This window comes from Trachurus trachurus, assembly GCF_905171665.1.
Source record: "Trachurus trachurus genome assembly, chromosome: 22".
Classification (NCBI taxonomy): Eukaryota; Metazoa; Chordata; class Actinopteri; order Carangiformes; family Carangidae; genus Trachurus; species Trachurus trachurus.
This window is the reverse complement of record NC_139907.1, coordinates 25,431,738-25,455,648: the sequence shown is the minus strand read 5'-3', so window position 1 is coordinate 25,455,648 and position 23,911 is coordinate 25,431,738. Positions and strand designations below refer to the sequence as shown.

General features: G+C 44.7%; 4 protein-coding genes across 4 annotated transcripts in view; 1 reads left to right on the top strand and 3 right to left on the bottom strand.

Annotated features, from left to right (window-relative positions):
- LOC311005484 (formin) overlaps positions 1-5,132 on the top strand; it is a gene marked incomplete at its 5' end in the record, with an annotated part of 52,139 nt that extends 47,007 nt beyond the window's left edge. Inside the window, 3 exons of the mRNA XM_083997905.1 lie at positions 1,591-1,740; positions 3,996-4,077; positions 4,188-5,132. Of these exons, the coding sequence (XP_083854031.1) occupies positions 1,591-1,740; positions 3,996-4,077; positions 4,188-4,232 (277 nt within the window). The 3' untranslated portion in view covers positions 4,233-5,132. The remainder of the gene's footprint in view (positions 1-1,590; positions 1,741-3,995; positions 4,078-4,187) is intronic.
- A 2,524-nt stretch (positions 5,133-7,656) lies between these two features.
- Positions 7,657-8,211, bottom strand: grem1b (gremlin 1b; the record flags this gene model as incomplete). Its single annotated transcript, XM_083998996.1, has 1 exon — positions 7,657-8,211. One exon carries the CDS (start codon positions 8,209-8,211, stop codon positions 7,657-7,659), a length of 555 nt encoding a protein of 184 aa, XP_083855122.1.
- Positions 8,212-11,630: 3,419 nt separating this feature from the next.
- On the bottom strand, positions 11,631-19,427 carry arhgap11a (Rho GTPase activating protein 11A; the record flags this gene model as incomplete). Its single annotated transcript, XM_083997882.1, has 12 exons — positions 18,751-19,427; positions 17,707-17,774; positions 17,515-17,611; positions 17,167-17,423; positions 15,665-15,828; positions 15,435-15,575; positions 15,152-15,226; positions 14,591-14,764; positions 14,363-14,492; positions 14,030-14,138; positions 13,191-13,308; positions 11,631-13,078 (listed from the first exon to the last, which is right to left on the bottom strand). Exons 1-12 carry the CDS (start codon positions 18,877-18,879, stop codon positions 11,631-11,633), a joined length of 2,910 nt encoding a protein of 969 aa, XP_083854008.1. The 5' UTR covers positions 18,880-19,427.
- Positions 19,428-20,151: 724 nt separating this feature from the next.
- Positions 20,152-23,528, bottom strand: actc1b (actin alpha cardiac muscle 1b). The gene is made up of 9 exons (XM_083998179.1): positions 23,477-23,528; positions 22,243-22,393; positions 21,974-22,102; positions 21,657-21,767; positions 21,482-21,566; positions 21,040-21,201; positions 20,753-20,944; positions 20,480-20,661; positions 20,152-20,398 (listed from the first exon to the last, which is right to left on the bottom strand). Exons 2-9 carry the CDS (start codon positions 22,369-22,371, stop codon positions 20,255-20,257), a joined length of 1,134 nt encoding a protein of 377 aa, XP_083854305.1. The 5' UTR covers positions 22,372-22,393; positions 23,477-23,528; the 3' UTR covers positions 20,152-20,254.
- Positions 23,529-23,911: the final 383 nt, after the last annotated feature.

The window sequence follows — 23,911 nt, the reverse complement described above, 5'->3', positions numbered from 1 at the left end:
GGGGAAACAAAGGAATGCAGAGTTGCTTGTCCAAATATTTCCCTGATTCTCACGGCTGCTCATGGTTTTGTGATGGGCCTTTTTTTATAGCTGTCAGTGAGGAATGCTGGCTGTGGGTGCCGCAGTAAACCCTCTCACGGCAATGGCATCATAGCATGGATTACAGAAGTGTAGGGGAGGCGGGGGCGTTTGCGTTGTGTACATGTGTGCACAAGTGTAATTGTTCCGCGCTCGCAAACGAACTCAGTTCCGCTTGATTTTGTTTATGTTTTCTAGGTAAACTCACATGAGCGAGTGTGTTTGCATCTGTTTTGAATGAAGCGTTGTGTATCTGCTTGTTGCATATGCTCAGGAAGGCTAAGAGGAAAGGCTCGTTGCTTGATTTGTGCCTGCTTTGACATGATGACCCAGGGTCAGGAGAGGAGCTGATGGAGAAGAGACCCTGTTCATCATGCCAGACAAGGCCGGCTGCAGCAAAGCTACCTGGGACGGTTCGTCTGTTTGGTCAATCTAAGCCTCTGATTTCTTCTGTAGTGTACAGGATGATCTACAGCGTTCCCCTCCTTTTATTTATTTTTTTAGCATCCCAGCGAAATGACGCATCCTTGGGAAATGGGAAGCAGAATCTCTTCTTTTCTTTCTTTTTTTTTTTTTTTTCCTCCCCCCACAGATTCTAGCAGGCGGTCTGGGCAGCATATTGCAGCATTTCACACAACATGAGCATGTCTTAGATTAGCGTCGCAAAAAAGCCACCTAGCATCTGGAGGTCAGAGCCTATCTGGGTGTCAATGGGACAGGGAGCATCCCCTGAATCATAGCCCCCTTTTATCAACTCTCTGACAGGCATGGCTAGAAAATGTCTTTCATGTTTAGGTTGGGGAGGGAATCCGAAGCAGCGGGCTGCTTTTCATGCCTTGTGTGCTGCCGCTGAGAGCCTCGCAAAGAGTTCAGATTTGGTTACAATTGAATTAGGGCCTACAACAGTGCTGCAATCTGGCCCGGCGCACCGAAAACACAAAGCCCAGGATCTGTTTATTCACACAGCGCTGATGTTTCTCTGTGTTTTTTATTGTTGCGCGCAGCTGTCTGAGTGAGTTCACATGTGCATATATCATATCATATTCATATCTTTGATCGTCTGCCAGTAAATATGTTCTTGGAGCTGTAGGTGTTACTTCACAGCAGTGGTGTTTATGTGTGTGTGTGTTGCTGTGTCTGGAGGAGCAGCAGCCTGGTCTTGGCTTGTCTCCGTCTCCTCTGGCAGTCTTCCCCTGCAGGCTGTGGAGGTCAATGTGATAATGGAGCCGCCGCTACTGGCTCTCCCCCGTCGCCCAGCAGGGTGGACACTCTCCTTCCAGCTCTGTTTCTGGCCTCTCAGTCTCACTCTCCGTCCATCCATCATTGTGTGTGTGTGTGTGTGTGTGCGTGTGTGTGTGCCGTGTCTGCATTTTGTCCGTATTTTGTTTACAGCTTTTCAATTTAGCGGATTTCTCTGAAACACACTGTTATTTACGACATGTCTGATGTATTTTTTTATCGCATGTGATAAGACAGCACTATTTATTGCATCCTCTCTGCTTTCTCCTCCAGTTTCCAGGACATGGTGAGCTACTTTGGTACCAGGCCAAAATCTGGGGAGAAAGAAGTGGCGCCGGGCTATGTCTTCATGCTCTGGTACGAGTTTTGCAATGACTTCAAAAACACCTGGATACGGCAAAACAAGGCCATCTCCAAGGAGAGGTGAGGTGCACCGAGATTTGCTCCGTTTCTTTCCTACTCTGACTGGTACCTTTGGTAGAACCTGGTGCATTGGAGGTCGGTTCGGTTGATTGGCTGACGTCCAATCGATGATGTGACGGTGGTAACTAAACGCTGCAGCCAACACTCTCTGAGCAGCTGCTGTATCTGCTGTGAAGGAAAGGAGACGTGTAATAAATAAGTCTGTGAACGGTGAAAGCCCCCCCATATTTTACCAGCTGAATGCTTTTAATGTGAAGTAGCTGAAGGAAGTGTTCTGTTGCATTAATAGTAAAGGTGGGGCTGATATCAGAAACCAAATTCAAACAACAAGGCTGTGTTACATACACACTAAGGCAATGAAATAAATGGAGCTGTTAAATAATAATTACAGAATATAAACAGATTGAATGGCAGCTCACTGAAAGAGTTGCATCCACACACATATAACAACTATGATTATATGAAGCTCTTAAAGGAATAGTTCAACATTTTGGCAAATTTGCCATTGCCATAATCCCTATTGTCATAGCAGTAGGTTCATTACTTGTATTTATCGGTGCATGTTGTTTTGAGATCAGTGGGGCAGAGACGTGAGCTGCTCAGCAAACACAATGGAGGTGAACGGTACAGGTCTCCTGTCCCTCATCAAACTCATTAATGCACAATCCAACAACTCCAAAACGCTCTTGTGGACAAGTTGTGACCTGCACATTCACCACGCTATGAAATAATAATGTATAATTTTTTCATGAAGAAAAAACCCGTAACTACGGGCACTTTTAAAATCACTCCGTCCAGCAGCCATGTCTGGAATGTAGTTCCGGCTATGAATTTACCTCGAAAACAACTCTGTCTCGTAATGTTCCATTATTTTTTTATAGCGTGGTGAATGTGCAGGTCACAACTTGTCCACGAGAGTGTTGTGGAGTTGTTGGATTGTGTATTTGATGAGTTTTGAGGGACAGGAGACCTGTACCATTCACCTCCATTGTGTTCACGAAGCAACACGTCTCTGCCCTGCGGATCTCAAAACAACATGCAATAATAATAAATACAGGTAATGAACCTACTCCTATGACTATAGGGATTATGGCAATAGGCGAATTTGCCTAAATGTTGAACTATCCCTTTATGTACTGCACCTTTTAATGAACTGTGGTAAGTGTGTTTTCTCTCAGTCAGTGGATTCACCACTGCACAACACAGAGCTCACATTAGACTCCTGGTCTCTGTGGCCTTTAGATGGATGGTTAACACCTCTGGACATCAGGTCAAATTAGCAGTAATTGTGCGAAGGTGATGCTCAGATGCTGGGGTGTAATTAGAGTAAAGAGGTGGGGGCCATCAAAGAGGAGGCAAACGGGAGTAGGCTGAATTTATGATGTTTCCTGTGACCTGAGGTGGAGGGAGGCGGGGGTAGGGGATGGTGGGGGTAAGGAGGGGGGCGGGGGCATTCCACTGAGGGACGGCAGACCCTCCTGGCGGCTCCCTGGCTTTACTAGCGAGTGGACGGGAGTCTGCGGCGGTTTAAAGGCTGCGTGTTATGGGAGAACTGATAAACACTGTCATGATGCTGGACGTGCAGCCAAGAGGGCAGGAGAGCTGCACGTGCTCAGTCTGCATGAGGCCGCAGCAGAGAAGAGCTGAGGCCGAGGCCGCCTGGTCATTCTGGTTTCACTTTCATGTCTCCCTCCACACACACACACTCTGGAGCCGTTGAATCATGACCCGCGCTCGCACACGCTGAACGGAGCCTTCGTGTCAGGAGTGAATGCCCCCCCCCCACCAGCACCCCTGTCCTGCCACAGATCCATGTGCTCTCTCTTAATTGTTCGCGAGGTAATTGTGTCCCGCATTACTCACAGCTGACTGTGCTTATGTACAATTAACTTTATTTTAAATACTGTTTCTGCACTCATAAAAGCCAAGTGTTTTTTTAAAGGCTGCCTCATTATCTCATCAGCCCACTGTCATTCTCTACGGCTTCGCACTTATGGGGCTTTCACTGACCGCAAACTCCTGAGAGGATCAGCGTGTGTGAGTGTGTGTGAATGTGTGTGTGTGTGTGTGTGTCCATGACAGAGTGCCCTACGGAGACACTTAAATGTCTTGCTCTTACAAACAACTTCACGAGGACAGTGATGAGAGGCTACTGGCTTTTTATATTGTTTTCACAACTTACACCAGATCCTTCAGCGTGCACTTTGAGTTTTAAAGAGGCCTGCAAATATCACATCCGTCTGTTCTTTTCATAGGCTGAAGGAAGCTCAAGAAAACATCAAGAAGATCACAGCGGAGAAGAGAGTCGAAACCAAGAAGATCAATGCCAATAGTCTGGTAAGAACTGAACTGTGGAGAGGTTGTTTTTTTTGGGGGGGGGGTTTTCTGAAAGCTGCTCTCTCTTGTGTCAGTGCTGAAATCAGCGCACTTTGTTTTTGTTCCAACAGAAAGAAAGGCTGAGGCAGAAAGAAGCCAGTGTGTCCTCCAGCTGAAATGACAAGTGAGCGAGCAGAAGAAGAAACGAGGAGCGGTGTGGTGGTGGTAAGAAAGTACGTTGACCACCTGCCTCCACAACACTGGACTGCCCTCTGTGCCCTCTGTGCCCCATACGAACTCACAATAAAACCTGGCTGGACTCTTACTACTCCCACTTCCATACCTCTGTACTACTAACAGCACTGGACAGCCCCCTGCCACACACACACACACACACACACCCCCGCCCATCCCCAGCCGCCTTCGTGTCAAGTCTTTTCGGAAAAACCTCCTGCACCGAGGATGCATGGCTGACACCGCCCGAGTGATGGGAGTCTCAAAGGCTAAAGGTCGACCTCATTCATCCAGCGTGGCGTGACCCCCGAGTGCCCAGCTTGTGAAAGGTCTCAGTGGGTCAGCGGGATTCAGCTGACACATCCGCGAGATTCCTTCTGCCTGACACAGCTTGCGTATCTAAAATACTCCAGTATATACAAAGTGCGATGATGATTGTTTCTGTTTGTGACAGAGGAAACTCCCTGTTGACAAATCAGCAAGTGAGGAAGCGGCTCCTGGTGCCCCCCGCCCCCCCACAGTCGTAGAGAATAGCTGTTCATTCACCATGGCTCATTAAAAAGTCTTGTAAATATGTCATGTCGTAGGATCGGCAGGAACCGAGCGGCTCGGCCGAGTATGATGAACGACCTGCGGCGGGCTTCAAGTGCAGATGAAGACATGTTGTGTATAAAAAGGTGGAGGTTTCACTGTATTGTGTGTTTTCACTGCACCAGACTGACCTCTCCTGGGTGACGGCCAGACCAGAGCAAGACCTGGCAGTGAGTCTGGCCCTAACACACACACACACACACACACACACACACACACTTACTTAAAAACATTACAAGAACACACCAGGGTTTGGCCACGCACCCACTCATCCAAGAACTGAAATGTACTTAATACAAAGTTGTTAATCCCTCACTGAGTGCTGCACGTCACATTGTGTCCAGCGCCAGGTTGAAGCACTTTCCTGCTTGCAGTAGCTGTGTATCGTAGCTCGCCATCAGCCACACTCCCATGTTATGCTAAGTGTGTGCGTTTAATTCCAATGTCTTGCACTTTTTTTGCACCTATTTTCCTATGCAAGGCTGCGGCTTCCTTGTAAAGAAGATTCATGAATTGCAATGCTTCATGGCAGAAAATGACTAGATTTTGTTTTCACTTCTAAGAAAGTGTATTGCTCAATGTTTTTTTTTCTTTCTCAAAAGCTATAACAACACTCCTGTATCATTCAAGAAAATTATATTTATGTAAGAAGAGGTTTATTTTATGCCAAAAGAACATCGGCTTTCTTCCCTTTTGAGGTTGTATTTTTATGAGTTGTAATAGACTTGACTGAGGAGCTGCCTGGTGCATCGGCCAGAAGAAAGATATATTTTCACATGGATGTTACTTGTATGTCGTGCCCGTGTATGTTGGAGAGATGAGGGTTCTATATTTAAGCATATCACCTGAAGCCATGCGAGTTGCTATACCTCAGACAAACTTCCATTATCAGCGTTTCCATACAACTGCACCTTATAGATTGCTTTTTTTTTTACCCTCCAAAGTCCTTCTGTGTGTGCCATTTATTTTGTATAAATCTCAAGATGTTTCATAAATTTAAACTCCTACATTCTACTTCAGAGAATATGAAAATCAGAAAAAAAGCCTATACTGACCAAGGAATTGTTGTAGCCTCTACTCTTATGTATGTCGGTTTGTGTAACCTCCAGTAGCTCTCATATAGGTGCTCTGTAATTTTATGGAATTGTTTTAAATTTCAAGAATAAATAACTGGATGCCAAACTAAGCAGACTCGTTTTGGATGAAAGTTTGCACTCGCACAAATGATGTGTTAAACCAATTTCTCTAAATGTCCTTCTGTCAACGCTTCCATTAGGCCTGCACCTAGAAAATGTGATATTTATGGAAGGAGCCTGCGTCATCAAAGAGGACCTAATGATTCGAAAGTCAGAGCTGCTGCTCAATAAACTATGACTCAGGATTAAATCACTCAATCAAACCTCATTTTTCAACATTAGAACTTGTTCCTGGAAAACTCTTGAAACATGGTCATTAGCTTTGTTAACAAAAGGAATTTGTCTTGCCATCAGAGGTCTGTTTTAAATTTAAAAATTAAATGAGATGGACAAATTTGGACAATTTGCTGTTTGCCAGCAGTCATAACTCAAACAGCAGAATAATCACACAGATTGTACCTTAATACATATATTATTAGAGCAATACTCCTATAGATATGATAAAAGATTTTTCATTTCAAAAAGCCATTTATTGGATTCATCTGATTGAGGCAAGTCCTCCATCATTTGCACTTGAACACCGTACTGCCTCCTTTTCCCGGCCTCTGATGAAAATACAGCCTAATGAAGTTAAATGATATCATTTCCGTAGAGAAGTGGAGAAGTTAACTACATCTTTTCTCATAAAACCTGTTATTTTTTTTTACGATTACATGTATTCCAAGTTGTGAGTGTGAGAGTAAGATGCTGGCTGCGCGCAGGAGGAGATCAGGGAGAAGTTCAAAATTTGTTTTAACAGCCGTGATTCTTTTTTTTAAATAATATGCACAATATTCCAGCATCCCTTTATTTCATGTCTCCATGGATAATTTAATCAAAGGAATGAACAAATCGGTTACATCAACGATGGCTTTACATTTTACAACTATGTAATCTCTATAGCGTATAAACCATCACTGTACATTGTCCGTTTAACTACCAAAGAAGCCTACGGTCTCTAGAACTGATTACCCAGCTTACAAAACACTTTTTTCTTTACTGTTGGACTTGGAAATTCACAGAGATCAGTCAGGCTATAACCCAAGGATTCTTGGAATATCGAACTAAAATCACATTTTCCATTTACAAATATCGCCGCTCATCCATCCCATTCCACACAGTGGAAACATCCAGTTTGACAAACATATATAAACACATAGAAAATACCAAATTGGACAGGAACGCGTTCCTGTCACAATGAAGGCTTGGAACAGTGACTTGTTAAATAAACCGGAGTTTTATGCAGTCCCACTGGGGTGAAGGAAGCCGTGCGTAAAAACGTGCCCATTCCAAGTCAGCGTTCCCGTGCAGTGATGCTTGTTTTCAAACTTGGCAAACTGGTGAGGAGTAAAATGTTCATTGCAGTTCAACATGGGTTTATGAGTTGCATGTCCATACTGGGTCACACATTGTGCAAGAAGAGAATCATAGTACATGTAGGCAGCCTTAAAGTCATTGTATATGTGGAGCATATCCCCAGATGGAGACAGGCACGTGCTCTTGGCTGTGTGACAGCCTCTCTCTCTTTTTTTCTACCAACAGTCCTGCCCGCGAAGAGAAGGAGTATGAAAAGCACACACACAACACATTTCTGTGTGTTTCAGTCCAGGTCTATGGATATACAGCGGCACTGTTTGACGCGCTGGATGCGTTTCTTCTTGGTGGGTGGCTGCTGGTCCGGACAGTTCAAAGTAAAGGTCATGGTGGTAAAACGCTTGGGCTTGCAAAACGAACAGGACTGGAAGGCACCTTCCTCCCTGCGGATGTGCCTGGGGATGTAGAAGGAGTTGCACTGTCCGTAACAGAAGCGGTTGATGATGGTGCGGCTGTGGCAACCCTCCTCGTGGATGGTCTGTTTGAGCGGCTGCGTCTTGCACCAGTCCCGTTTCAAATACTGGCGCTCCGTCACATGTAAAGCTTCCTGGCTGGACTCCAGCACCTCGTCGGCCGGTGAGGATGAACCCTGCCTCTGCCGGGAGCCGGAGCCCGCCTGCGGAGGAGGAGGCTGCGGTTGCTGCTCCGATTCGTTTGGGTTGCTTTTGTCAGGATGAGGAATGGCGCCTTGTGAACCTCGATTTCTTTTTGAATCCACGGGAGAGGATAGCAACCCAATGATGAAAACCATACCGCAAAAGATACGCGTTGAGTTGGCCATCCTAAGGGAAAAGAAGAAAACAATTCATCATCTGCGCCGTTTCAACTCTGGACGGGTTACGCACAGCTGTCAAAGCTTTTACGCTGCGTAAAAACGCACAGATAGAACTCCTTTCTCTCCTTTTCTAACCACATGAAAAACGACGCTTACGTGCAAAAACAAAATCGATATATAGATAAATTATCCCCCTTTTAACATCTGAGTATAAATATAAATACACTGATTACGTGCGTGCTCACCACATTTAAAACTGAACGTTATGCGTTACGCAAAAATCACTGCCATATTTATCCAAAAACGACTCCATGTGTCCAATAAATGATCCACACATGTACGCCAGTGGATAACAAGCAGACACCCGTGACATTTCCATAATCAATAAAGCTACATAAAGTTTTAAAAAGTCAGCAGCGTGGATGTGACAGTGAGAAACCCACTCACCTGTTCGAGCCTCCGCTGCAACAAGCGCAATGATCTGATCCTGTCAGTCCTCTCAGGCACCTTCCGAGCCGATAGGCACCTACTGCAGTCGACTGTACACTGGCGGGACTGTGGATGGGTGGGAGACTAACCGCTCCATAGACAGGGGCCAGGGGGGTTTAATACAAATTGCACCAGCGCCGGACTGTCTCCCTTTTAAATGTCTGCCAGCTGAGATGTGCACAACAGTTCCCTCTACATTATTGGCTAAGCACGATGTAGAGAAAATCAAAACTATCCGCCCCCTCAACACTTCTCTGAACCCGCTTCAAGGAAACAGACAACCGAGGAACAGCGAGGGCAGGCGGGGGGGAGGAGGAGGAGGAGGAGGAAGAAGAGGAGGAGGAGGAGGGGGGCAAGCAGAGAGCGGACAGGCCTGAAGTTTATGCGCACATGGAAAAAGTAAAACAGTTGATATTTTTTTTATCACAAGGAGCGCGGTGATAATACGGTGCAATATATCAATATTTATAAAAAAGAAAAAAGAAAGTGAAAAGGGTCGTCAAGCAGAGAAACAGACAGACACAGACACAGGGATGTGAATGGAGTCAGATGGAGAGAAGGTGACGGGCGCGTGGGCAGCAGCAGCACACCTGTGAAGCCTCAGCACGTGCGAGTGGAGAGTAAACTCATCACGGAGACATTAACGAGTCCAATCGCTCTCTGTCCCTTCTTAGCCAAACTTTATTTAAACAATCAGCAGTGATTTCTGTGAAGCGCCTTTTGTCTCCACGTGTAAAGTGATCGTTGGAAACTAATGAAGCCCAGGCAGCCTACACACACACACACACACACACACACACACACACACACGGGCTCTTTGCTCAGTCAATGAGAAGGATCACCGCTGACAACAGGGACTTCATTAATACAGTTTGTGTTTCTAGTTCCTCTGCTCCACAGCCGGGACTTTTAAAATACTGTGCGTCCAACTTCTGCGTTCTCAGATTTCTGAAGGAGTCAGGCTGCCATGTAAATGAGTTATCACTGATCTCAGTATGTGACGCACAATAAATAAACTGGAGAAAAAGTAATGTAACCAGTCCTGCGTGAAGAAATATAAATTGTAGCCATTACTATTTGTTCATTAAGCATTTACATTTTCTTTTTTAAAGGAAAGAAAATAAAAAGGTAACTTGAGGTTAATAAGTTGTCAGTAAGGCACAGCCAGTCTGTTGTGTTTGAAATAAATTAAATTGTTGACATTTTGATTGTTTTAGTCCATTTATTCAGCAGGTTTTCCAGTGGGTTGTTATTCCATTAGTCTCTCACTTTGTAAACCAAATAAGAAAAGAAACACGTGTTCTGCAGAAGCAGGATGCGCAGCACTTTCTCCCCACAACCTGGCAACTAATAATCTCTGACAAGAAACCGATGAATAAAACATTATAATGTGTTATTAATCCACGTGAGGCCAGAAATCTGTTACACTTTTAAAAAAGGACACTTGGGAAAAAATAACCCAAAGCACCTAACCAAGGCAAAATAGGTGTAAAACGGATTTGAACCATATTGATTTGAATAGTTGGTGATATTCACCAGCAGCCTGAAGGCCGCTGGCCGAGAGGAGAATGTTTACTCCTCTGATTTAAACATTGTTCGTCTCCGGATTTTTCCAATAAATATTGATACATTTCCTGCTGAGTAAAAACGTGGAGGATCACCATTAACGCGTATACTTCACACAGTCTGCAACACACTGTGGCGTGTTGTAGCAGCACAACGCAGTCAGAGCAGCGAGGCGATCCGGATCAGTCTCTACCGCTGCCCCGTGAAAAGCACGCGAGCCTCCCCACGGGCCGTGGAGGATAAATCTCAAAAAGATGATATTGACCTTCACCCCATCACTGGAAACTCTGCAGATTCTTTACAGGAAAAAAAAAAAAAAAAAAAAAAAGCCCAGGGCGCCTTTCATGTCATCATAAGTTTGAAGATGGTTTGACATTGTGTGTTGACCCTTTGTATCTCAGTCTGTTCTCCTCTGCCAGTCCACATGGAGAGAAAGGTGTGTTTCATAAAGGACTTTCCAAAAATGCAAATTACATATTTTCCAATGTACCAGAGGCAACTTTGTTCAAAAACATGTCGGAGTACATATTAAACCCATTTCCAAGTCAGTCTACAGTCATTTGACAATCAGTTCTCACACTAATACATTCCCAGCCTTTACTTGTCATGAAGAACAGGAGTGTTTCACTGAACATGTCAGTCTAATCTGAACTGAGAAGTAATTGTAGGACGCCCCCTTGTGGCTCCAACACGTACCAAGTATTTATCTCTGGGCAGAAGAATTGGACCGAACAGGGAGTTACATAAGTTGGTAGATTTTATTGGTCTGAAGCAGTTCACATGGCAAAGCACTTTACTGTTTGATGGTTTTGAAATCAATGGACTGCAATAGACAAACGATTTGATCAATACTGCTTGGCTTTTCTTTTTTTTCTTCTTTTTTTCATAAAAACCCAACAAAAAGGTGCATGTTTTCTTCTCTCTGTTTATGACAAAAATAGTAAGACATTTTCTGTAATAAAAAGACATAGCTTCAAGCTTCGATGAGCAGTAAACATCTACCTAAGGATTAGATATAAAATGCATAAATAAAAGCATATAAGACTTGATCAAAATATTTCCAGTCATACTGTCAATCACCTCATAATTTGGACTCAGCACTACGGTCTAAAACACTACTTAACATATTATAATCTTGCAGGCTGATAACGCGTTTCCACACTTGTTTTACTAGTGTAAAACTGATAAGGCATTCTGACATCTCCCGATAAGGCCCTAACACAACACACACAGCACCTACTGTAAGTAAAAAATAAATTAAAGATTAAACCCCTGAAAAAAATGTGGATAAAATAAGTGGGAATGTTCAATATCATGCATTCTAACCAGACAGAGCTCTGCAGAGGGGACGGAGTGAAGAAGAGAATCAGCTATAAATCTACAGGCCTGGTGGCAGACAGCAGTCGTGCTTGGTTGAGAGGGTTCCTGGGTGAACCTCTGTAATGGTTCATGTCTTTCTCCACAACCTGCTGCACTAAAGGCTCGGGGACACAAGAGTCCACTTTGGTCTTTGCTTGGACCTTGTTGGTCATGTCACCCAGAGCGCAGGGCTTGACCTTACGGGTCAGGGTGCTTGGTTTTTTGGGTGGGACCGGAGGCGGTTTCTTCATGGGGCGCAAGCTGTCGGCCCGTCTGGCTTGCGGCGGCTCTGCCTGGTGAAGCTGGAGCTGTGGGTGAGGAGACAGGCCGCTCTCCAGACTCACCGCCTTCACCACCTGAGCGCTCGGGCTGATGGCCAGTTTGGACGTCCTGGTGGGCCTCCTGCCCTCCTCCAGGAGGGAGTTCATCCTGCGGACGGTCTGACGCACAGGGGTGCGCTGGAACTTCAGAGGCGACCTGATCTGTCTGGCCTTGGAGCCTCTGGGGGACTGAAGGGTGAGCTTGTTGAAGTGTTGAATGTGGTCCGCTACCCTCTGCTTCTCCTCCTCCTGGCTGCGAGGGGAGAGCGGTTGTTGGGTTTGGCCTTCGGTACCAATATCTGGGGAGAAATCCTCCTTTTCATGTACCATGCTGACTTCGGTACCGAGGTTGTGTCTGAGTTGGAGGTCCAGCTTGTACGGAGTGGACTGCAGCCCGGAGCCGACACCTAGTTTGAAACGAGCGGGACTCTGGATGTCCAGCGCGTCGATCAGCCTGCTGCAGTTCACCTGCTCCGCCTCGCTTTCACTGTCGCCCGCTGTGGAGCTGTTGAGGCTACTGATGGGGGCTACACTGAGAGAACTTTTATCAGCCTTTACTGCTGGAGTACAGAAGGCACCGGATTCAAATATGACGCTATCGATATGCAAAGGAGACAAAGCAGCTATTTCAATCTGGCCAAAGGTAATGTTCTGTTCACTGGCCAGAAGGCTCTGCTGCAGCGGCCACCCTGAGGCTCCGGTGTCCTCAGATACAGCTGGTGGAGGGACTGGGATGTTGTCTGAGGGTTCTGTCTGTTTAACCTCATTAAGTGAGTCTTTCACGACAGCCTGGAGGCCGCCGGCTGGCTCTGTGGAGTTCGTCTTGATTTTCAGCAGGGTGGGACCCGTTTGGCTCTGGGGTTCGGCGACGGAGCTTTCGCACTCGAGGCTCTCTGCGCTGGAGGCACAACACAGCGTCTTGGGAAGCCTGGTCACGGCCGGAGACTTGGATATGACGATGGCTGGCTCAGACATGTAGTTGCTCTTCAGGCACATGTTCATGGGCGTATCTGTGAAAGAGCCTCCACCGAAGGCCTGGGCTCCTACGGGGGTCTCCCCGCTCCATGAGGTCCGGTGCGCACTGGAGTCACATTTGGGTGTCAGCAAGTTGTCCTCAGACTTACTGATGTGCTTGGTGCCTATTAAAACAACAAAATATGGGTACCGGTAAATATTTTTACTCTTTTTTTTTATTGTACTGTAAAAATGTGTATCAATTAGGAATACTTTAATTTTCTGATGGATACTTACTCTTGCCTTCAGTTTTTCTAGGCAGAACTGATGGACTGAACTCTGTGTCTTTGGTGAAACGGAAACTGGTGGTGCTCTCTTGAGTGGCGAGTCGCCAGCCAACGGACTCCCTTGATCCCTTTATCACCAGCATGGAATGAGAAATGAAAGATGAAAGAAAGTTCAAGGAGGATTAAGCTTTAGATTATTTTGTTAAAAAGGACCCTGCAGATGTTTCCCAAATGCATCACCCAGTTCACCCATTAATATGTTAATTTTTATGACTTTTGGGGTTAGTTCTTCAGAGGATGATAAAAATCACTCAGAAGAAACAAGATACTGGATTTGTTGGTAAACAACTTTTTATTAAGTCAAGAATATACATATAACTCTATAGCATTAGAAAGTCATGCACCTTAAACCTTTAACAGTTCAGCCCCTGAACCCAAAACAGGTTACAATAGTGTCTCTGTATATACTAAAGTATATATAATAACATTCTTTCACCCGAGTGCTTCACATATTAAATCACTTATCCTATGACTGTACCATACCGATCATGAACAGTTTGTTTTCTAATATCACCTAATATGTAAAAGCCTCTGAAAAACACATGTTTTAAAACCATGCATACATTAGTTCAATATGTTAGCTATTGAAAAGTAAACAGAGTGTTGCACCATAAGAAAGTGCTACTGTGCACCAGTTTACCTCAACATCACACCCCAAGTGCAAAACACATGATTTAGTCTTAATACAATTAATCACAGGAAATGTCTGAATGCGCTTGATTAACACCGACTCTCAGTGTTTAACTGTGAACCAGAGAAGTGGAATGTCGATGGGACAGCTACACTTACAGCGTCTTTGCTGCTCTTCCCCAGACTAAAACGCAAGCGCAGAGACTTGCGTGGTGCTTCTTTTTTGTCGACTTTAGGAGAGAAGCAGCCGGCTCTTCCAGACTCAACTCTGAAAACGATATGAATTAAAATATTGTTAAGAGAAATCATAAATCACCATTAGCCTTTCTTTAATATTTTACATCCTCCTGCCCCATCTTTAAAACAGACAAATGTGGAAGTAGTGAAAAGTACGTGGTTGTGTAACAGCGAATTTTAAAACATCCCTTGTGTAAAATTTACATTTACACAATTTTGAATGATAACTTGAAGACCAGTAAGTGTGTACCGTACCTGTTGACAGCATTCCTGCTACTAAGTCTTCGACTCTTCCTCCTTACAGAGGTAACCGGCTGCCGTCTGGACCTTCCTGCTGGGGACGGGGCATTTTGGGAGGATTCCAAGACCCCCGAGGCGCTGTAAGCTAAATATAGAGAAGGGGGAAAATATGCAAACTTAGCCAAAAGCTTTAAGAGATCAGCAGCATAGTTGATGCCCATTTGTTAAAACCTTTATTGCTACCTGATCCAGGAGTGGAGACTGCGCTGAACAATGGATTGGGAAGTAAATCAATCCCAAGATTCTTTTTGACAGATCTACGTTTCTTGTTTGAGAATCCAAAAGAGTGCCCAGATTCCAAAGGAAGCTTTCGCTTGGATGTCGGTGTTGCAATCACAGGCGTTGCAGAAGAAAAGACTGGCAAAAATTACAAAAGAATTAATGTCTTTGAAGATGTTGGATTTTGTTCTTTTATATTTGAAAACATTCCACAGATGATTCGGAGCCAAAGCACTGGGAGCAATTAGCAGATTCATGCAGATGACAGATGAGCAGGCAAAGACAACAAACGGCGATGAGGACAAGCATGAGTTCACATCAATTGAGTAACACTTATTTGTCATCTGAACAGCTGCAGATCAATGTCAATTTATGAATTTTAGAAGCTTGATTCAGTTTGAAAGCGGTTTGCTTTTGTCTGAGGAACATGAAGCTCACTGTCTTGAAGGACAATGCAGATGTAGTGCGATCAACATGCCACATGACAAGCAACATACAACCAGCTCATTTGACCGCAGTACATACCAAGACTGTCTGACTGGGTGGCATGTGTGGGTGTTCTATTAGTTTTTATCTTATTCAGAGCACCATTGACCATATCTGCAATGTGAGACAAACCAACAGTATATTTAAACAGTATGGACTAGCTAAAGCTGCTTCAGAGGACACTGCTGCCTCTAGGCTAAGAGACTGTTGGGAGCTAGATTGTGAGCAGCTGAGGTTAGAGGCAAGGAGTTGCATCTCACAGAGGGAAGTTGCAACTCATACCTTTCACCTGGGAATGAAACCTCTGATGTTGAAGTCTTACCTCCGAAGCTGCGCCTGTGTCTCCTTTTCATCCCTGAGTTCAAGTCTAGCTCTTCAAGCTCATCGCGAGTAGGAGACAGAACCCCTGCCTCACATCCCATCATGGCAGGAACTTTGGCTTGAAGGAACTGCGGCAACACACCTATGATATATATATAAAAAAACATTTTAGTGCTCTAAAAGTAACAATGTAGACTGACACGCACTGAGGGTAGAGGTTAAAAGTCATACCAAAGTTGTGGGCATTCTCTATGAAGCAGTATACTACAGCTGCCTGAAGCTTGAGGCGCTTCTCGGTGTTGGCATTCATCTTCTCTGTGCCATCTCCAAAGTGAAGGAGGTTGGGAGCCAGGATGACAGACAGGTTACTGCTATCCATCTTGTTCTCTGCACTCCTGTGATTCAGCACAGAAAAGAAAAAATGTATTATGTAAATATGAAAACAAATAAGTACAGAGACCAATGATACAGTGGCATGTAAACTTTTTAGCACCCCTGGTCAACTGTTATGTTATGTTGATATATGTGCACAGTTAAAGGGATAAGCCGGTGCATATTCTCATTTGTCCAGGTCATAGTATTTCAAAGGAGGTTAAATCGAAAGCAACTGGACTTAGTTGTTTGTCTGTTTTGCCGTTAGAACACAATAGGGCACTAACGAAGTCGAAACCAACTTCCCACCAACGACTGTCACTCCAACGACTGTCGTTGGCACTTGGAGCACAAAAGGGAACCAGTGACATCATCACCCTTGTGAAACGCCCACACAAGAGGTTAAATAGTGAGTCTCCACACCAGATAGTTGGACCAGTCCCAGCCTGGTCAGCTGCGTACATGAACTGATGAAGCCTCTTGGATGAGAGGTGAAACGTCTTCCTAGACAAACAACTAAGTCCAGTTGCTTTCGATTTAACCTCCTTTGAAAAAGTTAAAGGGATAGTTCAGCTTTTTTGAAGTGGGGTTGTATGAGGTACAAATGGCCATTAAGTATAATGTCTGCAATAGAAAGGTCTCTGCTCCACTCCATTGAGAAACACCGGCACATCTGAGAAATCTCAATTCTCAAAATAATACACCAGTTCAAAAGTACGATATAAAGTAAAAATATATTGATTTTCAGCTGGTCTGAAAAAAGTTAGTTTATCAGGAACTAACCAACTCACTCAGTACTCCTCCACTCAGAGACCTTTCTACTGCAGATATTATACTTAGTGGCCACTACCTCATACAACCCCACTTCAAAAAAGCTGGACTATCCCTTTAAGCAAGTGGAAGATGAAGTGATCTCCAAAAAACATGAAAACACTCTTTTGCATTTTATTTAAGCAATATCAGTGTATTATTTTAGTTTTCTACCATTTTAGAGTGAGAAGGGGAAACAAAGCAGCAGAACCTGCAAAAGAATGGGAAACCAGCAGACCAGAAGATAACTTTGACCAAGGTATCAGACAAGAGATTTACTATTTACACACTGTAATAGTTTCCAAAGGGTGGGGGTGGGGGGGGTACTAGGTACTAACTCTACAGGGTGGCCAAACCTTCCTTTTCTATCATTTTGAAAATGTAAAAGATGAAAATTTAAAAAAAAATAGATATTAGTTACGTTATGCCTTTTGGAGATCACAAAGGGGTGCCCAAAGCTTTGCATGCCACTGTACATTCAACATGGTATCATCCAAAGAAATATGTTCAATGCATCAATAAAGTAATCAAACTAAAGTTATTTATGGTACCTCTTAGACACATTGTGGAGGAAGTCGAGAAAGTGCCGCAGAACAGAGAGGTTTTTATCAGGCAGCACACAGGACAGCAGCATGGTGGCAGAAGTCCTGTCCTCCTCTGTGGGGAGCTGCTGGGCCTTGAGGAAGGCCTCCTGCAGCTCTGCAGGTAACACAGGCTCTGGCAGCTCCCTGAAGAACTGCTTCACCAGACCGGCTACATCACAGGGAAGTGCGGTGGACAGGCACTCCTCACCAGCGTCCACTTTAGCCTGGACAGACAGAACACAGCCCACACATGAGATGACTCCCAGGGTCAGGATCCCTCAAACAAAGCGAGATCAGCTTCGGCCCATCACTCACCCTGAGCGCCTTCAGGCGAACGACGGAGCCCGACTTTCTGAACAGGCCCTCTGTGTCCACATGTGCCAGCAGCTTCATGCATGCATCAACCAGGAAGCTAGGATGTGGGAGAAATGTAAGCATACATTGTAGAAAATGGGAACGAAGAAATCCAGTGTAAAAAATAAAATAAAAATAGATATGTCCACTTGCCTTGGCACACTTCCACTTTCCATATTATAGTATGGTAAGCTCTCCAGGGACACCCCGAAAACCTTCGTCTGGGGGAGAAATAAAACAATACAATGTGAGAAAAATCACACTTAACTGATCAGTACCTTATCAGCAGCATCACACCTATCTTTGTTTTTGTTTTATCTGCATCATTTTCACAAAAAAACACTTTGAAACTCAACAGGGATTTCAGTGCTTCAGTTCCTATTATTTCTGATGAGTCAGTGTGACGGCTGGTTGCCAAACATGAACACTGATCAGCCACTTTGTGTTGCCTTTTGACCTGAATGGTCTGAATTCACCCAGTGTTTTTCAGAGTAGGAGAATTACTTCATTTCTGTTCTTGATTTCTTCACAGATGGAGCCTGTGTTAGGGGATGTTGTTTTTCTTCTCTCTACTCAAACGTTGACGTGGCAAAAGCTGAATGCTGATTTATGAAAAGTCAGGTGTCATTCAGCAAATCTTGTGACTCCTATTACGGCTGCACCAACGACTGAATTCCAATTTTGTTGTTTCATACAATGAAAAAAAAAATCTACCTTCTACCCGTGGATCAATTACAGATCCAGAACATAAAAAAAGGGCTTCACTTAACACCACCTGTCTGTAAATTCAACATAGTACCTCCTGTAGATATTTCCTATATGTCCAAAAAGGTCATAACAAAGCTCCATAAAGATTTAAGAGAAAACACGGCCTCTGTGTGTTTTGTTGGGAGTTTGGCTTTCTGTGGCTGGTAAAGAAATTTACGGTGTGAATAATCCCGGGGACACCCAAACAAAGCGTCTGCAGTGACTGACATGGGTGACAACAGCACTCGAACAAATGGTTTCATCGGAGGGGCCAGGCTTTCAGGAATATGCTAATTTGATTCAGACTAAACAATACTACGTTCAAGGCTGATACTCTTGTTGATTTGAACGAGAACAGATCATCACACCCAAAGTTTCATTCTAGGTCACTGTAATGAAACGTAATCAAATCACACTTGAAAAATGATCATTAGTTTTCTTGAAACTTACCGAGGTGCCGACTGTCGGCTTACAGCTGGCTGCTTTGTTTTTGTTCCAGTTCTTTGTCTTGATGCCGTGCGCTGCGCGCAGCTGCTGCACAGCCACCAAACGCATGACATTTCTCTCCATGACTTTCATTTCACTCGTCTTTCTTGTACTTTTCAAACTGACCCTGCAACACTCAGTTAAATCTCCCTCTCTCTCTTCTGTCAGGACCGTGGTGAACTGTACCAGCTCCGTCCTGACCCGTGCCTCTCTTCACTTTAACTTATCACTTTCTTCAGTCTACTGACACTAACTCATCCTCTGGGTTTAAACTAACTTACTCACAAGACGCTCGACCCTCACACAGCGGTCAACAAGCTGTAACCTCCTACTGTACAACTACAAAGTTACTAAGTGTCTAAAGAGATGCTACAGATGTTACATTATGGATCTCCTACTTCGTAGTTAACTTCATGCTTCCGTTGCAATGCAGTTAGCTAGCTAAGGTTAGCCAGCTAGGTTAGCAAGTCACATTTGTTCATTCACGAGCCTCAGCAGCTAAAAAAAACAAAAAACAAAACAGCCCCTCGGTGTCACGCAACTTTAAAACGTTGTTTACCTCTCCCCAGTTGTTGAGAATATACGAACTACACTAAACTGAATCCTTTAGCTAGCTAACTGCATTGTGCTGCGGCTCACTCGTCAGGTCGGTTGCGAGGCTGTCGGTCTGTTTCCGCACAGCATTCAAACAGCGGCGCTCCCTGCGTTCTGCGCTCTGATTGGCTGGAAGCGAATAACATTCCCACGTCGTTTGTTTTATAGGCCAGGGCCGCCTCGCTGGGCGGAGTGGTGTGTTTGATACAGATGAACGTTGTTCCTTCTCGGTGGTTGCACTCCGTAATACGAATTAATCACACCTTTAAAATCCGAACTGCACACACATCTGATTGTTCCACTACTGCACGTAGACTACTGCTTCTGCACAGCGGAATGTTTTGTGCGGTGTAACAGACATCCGGCCAGGTATGATTAAACCCTCTCATATGAAAATGACATAACAGTTCCCAGCTTTGTCAAACGATATTATGAAAGGACTGCAATGCAACTGTCTGAAAACATTTTTTTAAAAAGAGAAAAAGATGCAAAGGCCAATTGGGGGCAGCATTTTATGCACTGCAACACTCCTGTGAAGCAACTATATTGCACAAGAAGTTTAGCCTTACACACACTCATGACTGTCTTCACAAATTAGGTTCCTCTGCCCTGGCTTCAAGAGAGCTGTGCCGTCTAACCTAATTTGTAAAAGGAACTAAATATAATTATATTTCATTTTTGTAAAACTTTCTTCCTAGTAGGACCTGCCAGCTGTGCATTTCCTGCTCACATTTCATATTTTTAACTGTCACAAACACAGTACAAGAGATACTCTCACAAGGGCTTAATCTTTATTACAACAGAACATACACATATATATATACAGGAGACAACAACGTACAAATGCATGGACGGAAGGAGGTTGGTTGTGTGTTTAGAAGCACTTCCTGTGGACAATGGAGGGGCCTGCCTCATCGTACTCCTGCTTGCTGATCCACATCTGCTGGAAGGTGGACAGGGAAGCCAGGATGGAGCCACCGATCCAGACGGAGTACTTCCTCTCAGGTGGAGCAATGATCTAGACAGGGAATAAACATAACATTAGTGTTCATTCACTTAGTCAATTGACTTATAGACTGAAAACATGTAGTTCTCTCACCTTGATCTTCATGGTGCTTGGGGCGAGGGCTGTGATCTCCTTCTGCATACGGTCAGCAATACCAGGGTACATGGTGGTACCACCAGACAGCACATTGTTGGCGTACAGGTCCTTACGGATGTCAATGTCGCACTTCATGATGCTGTTGTAGGCGGTTTCATGGATACCAGCAGACTCCATACCTGGTGAAGGATAAGCGAAACAGATGAGCTTTGTCACAGAGATGAAATACTGCATGTAAGAAGAAGAAAACAACAACAACAACTGACTCACCAATGAAGGAAGGCTGGAAGAGGGTCTCTGGGCAACGGAAACGCTCGTTACCGATGGTGATGACCTGACCGTCGGGCAGCTCGTAGCTCTTCTCCAGGGAGGAGGAGGAGGCAGCGGTGGCCATCTCATTCTCAAAGTCAAGAGCCACGTAGCACAGCTTCTCCTTGATGTCACGCACAATCTCACGCTCAGCTAGGGATCAGAAGGTTTACGTGTTAAGATATAACAATTTAACACCTCTCATATAGGCTACACATTGAAATAAATACACGGCGACATAGACCTACCAGTTGTGACGAAGGAGTAACCACGCTCAGTCAGGATCTTCATCAGGTAGTCAGTCAGGTCGCGACCGGCCAGATCCAGACGCATGATGGCGTGTGGCAGAGCATAACCCTCATAGATGGGGACGTTGTGGGTCACACCATCACCAGAGTCCAGCACAATACCTTTATCAAGCAGAGAGGGGGGCACAGTCGGTTAGCTATGCATTCCTGCACAAGTGAAGATTGACGGCCAAATACAAGTTTAGCCTCTTCGACTATGTCTCACATCATAAACTATATAATACTGTTGACATCATGGGGCAAAGACCCTGCTGGAGAGGGATTAACACCTCCCTTTCACAATGAGAGAGGAATCTATCCAGATCATAGACACATTCAGAGGGTCAATGATGGGCATTTTATCCCCTAGGGGTAGATGTGGAAAAAGCTGCGGTGTACTGACCGGTGGTACGGCCAGAGGCGTACAGGGACAGCACAGCCTGGATGGCCACGTACATGGCAGGAACGTTGAAGGTCTCAAACATGATCTGCAAGAAAATACAATAAGAATTTAAAAGGTTTGTCTTGAACCAAGAGCCTCTATGTGAAAACAGAGCAGAGTAGTGACTCTAATGTACCTGGGTCATCTTCTCCCTGTTGGCTTTGGGGTTCAGGGGGGCCTCAGTGAGCAGGGTGGGGTGCTCCTCAGGGGCCACACGCAGCTCATTGTAGAAGGTGTGGTGCCAGATCTGACAAAAAAAGAACAGCTGTTGTCAGGGCTGAAACAACTCCAGGCCGACCAAGTAAACAACAACTAGGTCTTTAAAAAAAGAAAAGAAAAAGCATCACGTCTAAAAATAAAGCAGCCTTTATGACAGTAGCTGTGAATTCTCAAGAATGTGACAGCTTTGCTGCCATGAATGTTGTAAATGAATCGCACTGTCAACACACACACCTTCTCCATATCATCCCAGTTGGTGATGATGCCGTGCTCGATGGGGTACTTCAGAGTCAGGATACCCCTCTTGCTCTGGGCCTCGTCACCTACATAGCTGTCCTTCTGACCCATACCCACCATCACACCCTGAGGAAGGAAGCATGAGAGCAGCAGCATAAGATATATGAAGTTCTTCTTTTTTTACTCAGAATAGAAGCCCACAAAGCAGGATTTTGTGGGCTCTGACGAAGGGGGGGGGGGGGGGGGGGGGGGGGATTTAAACATACCTGGTGGCGGGGCCTTCCAACAATGGAAGGGAAGACAGCACGGGGAGCGTCATCACCGGCAAATCCAGCCTTGACCAGGCCAGAGCCGTTATCGCACACGAGTGCGGTAGTCTCATCATCGTCACACATGATTAGGCTTTATTGGGCTGGTCTAAAATATGAGGGGTGGGGGGTGAGAACACAAGAGGAGAGGATTTAAACCAGGGGTTAAGGAACAGCTGCCTAAACCTCCCAATATAGAATACATAACACAAAGGCCTGTTGTAATTGAACAGTCACAGACACTCAGCAACAATGTCACTATGACTGGAGTGGCTAATGATGTGATGATGTGACTAGACCTGCTATATCTGGGCGAGTTAGTGACAGAATCAATCAGCCGCTCATATGATTATTATATATTCGCTGTAATCCACAGCCTGCCAGCACTGTCTCCTAACTGTTCTTAAGGTATTATCACCATCAAACACTAACACAACCCACCTCAAGGGCTGCTATGTATAGAGAGCTTATTAAACATGGCTGAGGATGCTATTTTTGGTCCCAACTCTGTTGTACATTTACTGATACCTTATCTCCACAGACACAATTGTTCCTGGGATTTCTCAGAGCTGCTGAGGTAGCACCAAAAAGGGGCATAACAGAGAGACCTGTGATCTATTTTAAGCCCATAGCACCCCCCACTGTGCTTAACAGGGTGAAACAACTGACACATGGATCTCCTGCTATTTCAGGTCTGAGAGAGGTTGTCAAAAAGCCAGGAGCAGCACCCATCTGTCTGCACATTGTGACATTTTTGTTTTGCTATGTGGCTGGCTACAACTTGATTCACAGGAGCTGCAGTGAGTTTGGCCAACTTCTCCTCTGCAGCCTTTGAGCACTGCTGTGAGTTGCTTGAGATATATGTAGATCTTCTTCTGCTGTCCCACAGACTCTTAACATAGCATGACGTATATTTAACACAGTAAACCACGCCACTTAATAAATACAAGATTCATTTCAACATCCTCAAGGCAATTAAACCAGAGTGCCTCCTGTTTTAAACACAGACTACTCCACAAGTTCAGCTAGAGAGCAGAGCACAACCTGGCCAACCATAAGTCAGCTGAAGTTACATCATCCATTCATTCATTCATTCATTCATTCACAGTAAGTATCAGCTCATATTATGGGCTTCAAATTAACAGAAATGACACATATGGATAGAGTAAAAGAAGCTGTGAAATGTACTCACCAAGGTGCACAGCTAGACGGATGCTTCCACTGGGACAAAGGCTGAGAGTGAGGAGAGCCCCTTAAATAAGAGCCGGAGTAGTACTAGGGACCTGGGGCGGGGCCAGGGGTTCACAGAAGCCCAAATAAGAGCTGCCAGCAAATATCAACAAGCCGGAGGAACGTGTGTTTTACATACATGGATGGGATTTCTCTACAATGAAGTCTGACACAGTTTTAAGAAAATATTGCCAGGGAATAAAAGAAATTGAAAAAAAAAGTGTGATGGAATAGTAATGACAGCTCACAACAAAAAAATGTGTGGGGGTCTGGTGCAGGACATTTCTCATTACTTGGTTTAACCTTATAAAGCAACATTAACACTCAGCATTTCTGAAGGGAACATAGAGAGAACTACATATTTAAAATTGTAACACGATTAGCATATTTTGTGAGC

Excerpts from the sequence above, each read along its gene's own strand:
- actc1b (XM_083998179.1), bottom strand. The coding sequence starts at position 22,371 with ATGTGTGACGATGATGAGACTACCGCACTCGTGTGCGATAACGGCTCT. Across the intron at positions 22,103-22,242 it reads TTGGAAGGCCCCGCCACCAG|GGTGTGATGGTGGGTATGGG; the intron begins GTATGTTTAAAT and ends TTCCTTCCTCAG. Across the intron at positions 20,662-20,752 it reads CTTCCAGCCTTCCTTCATTG|GTATGGAGTCTGCTGGTATC; the intron begins GTGAGTCAGTTG and ends ATCCTTCACCAG.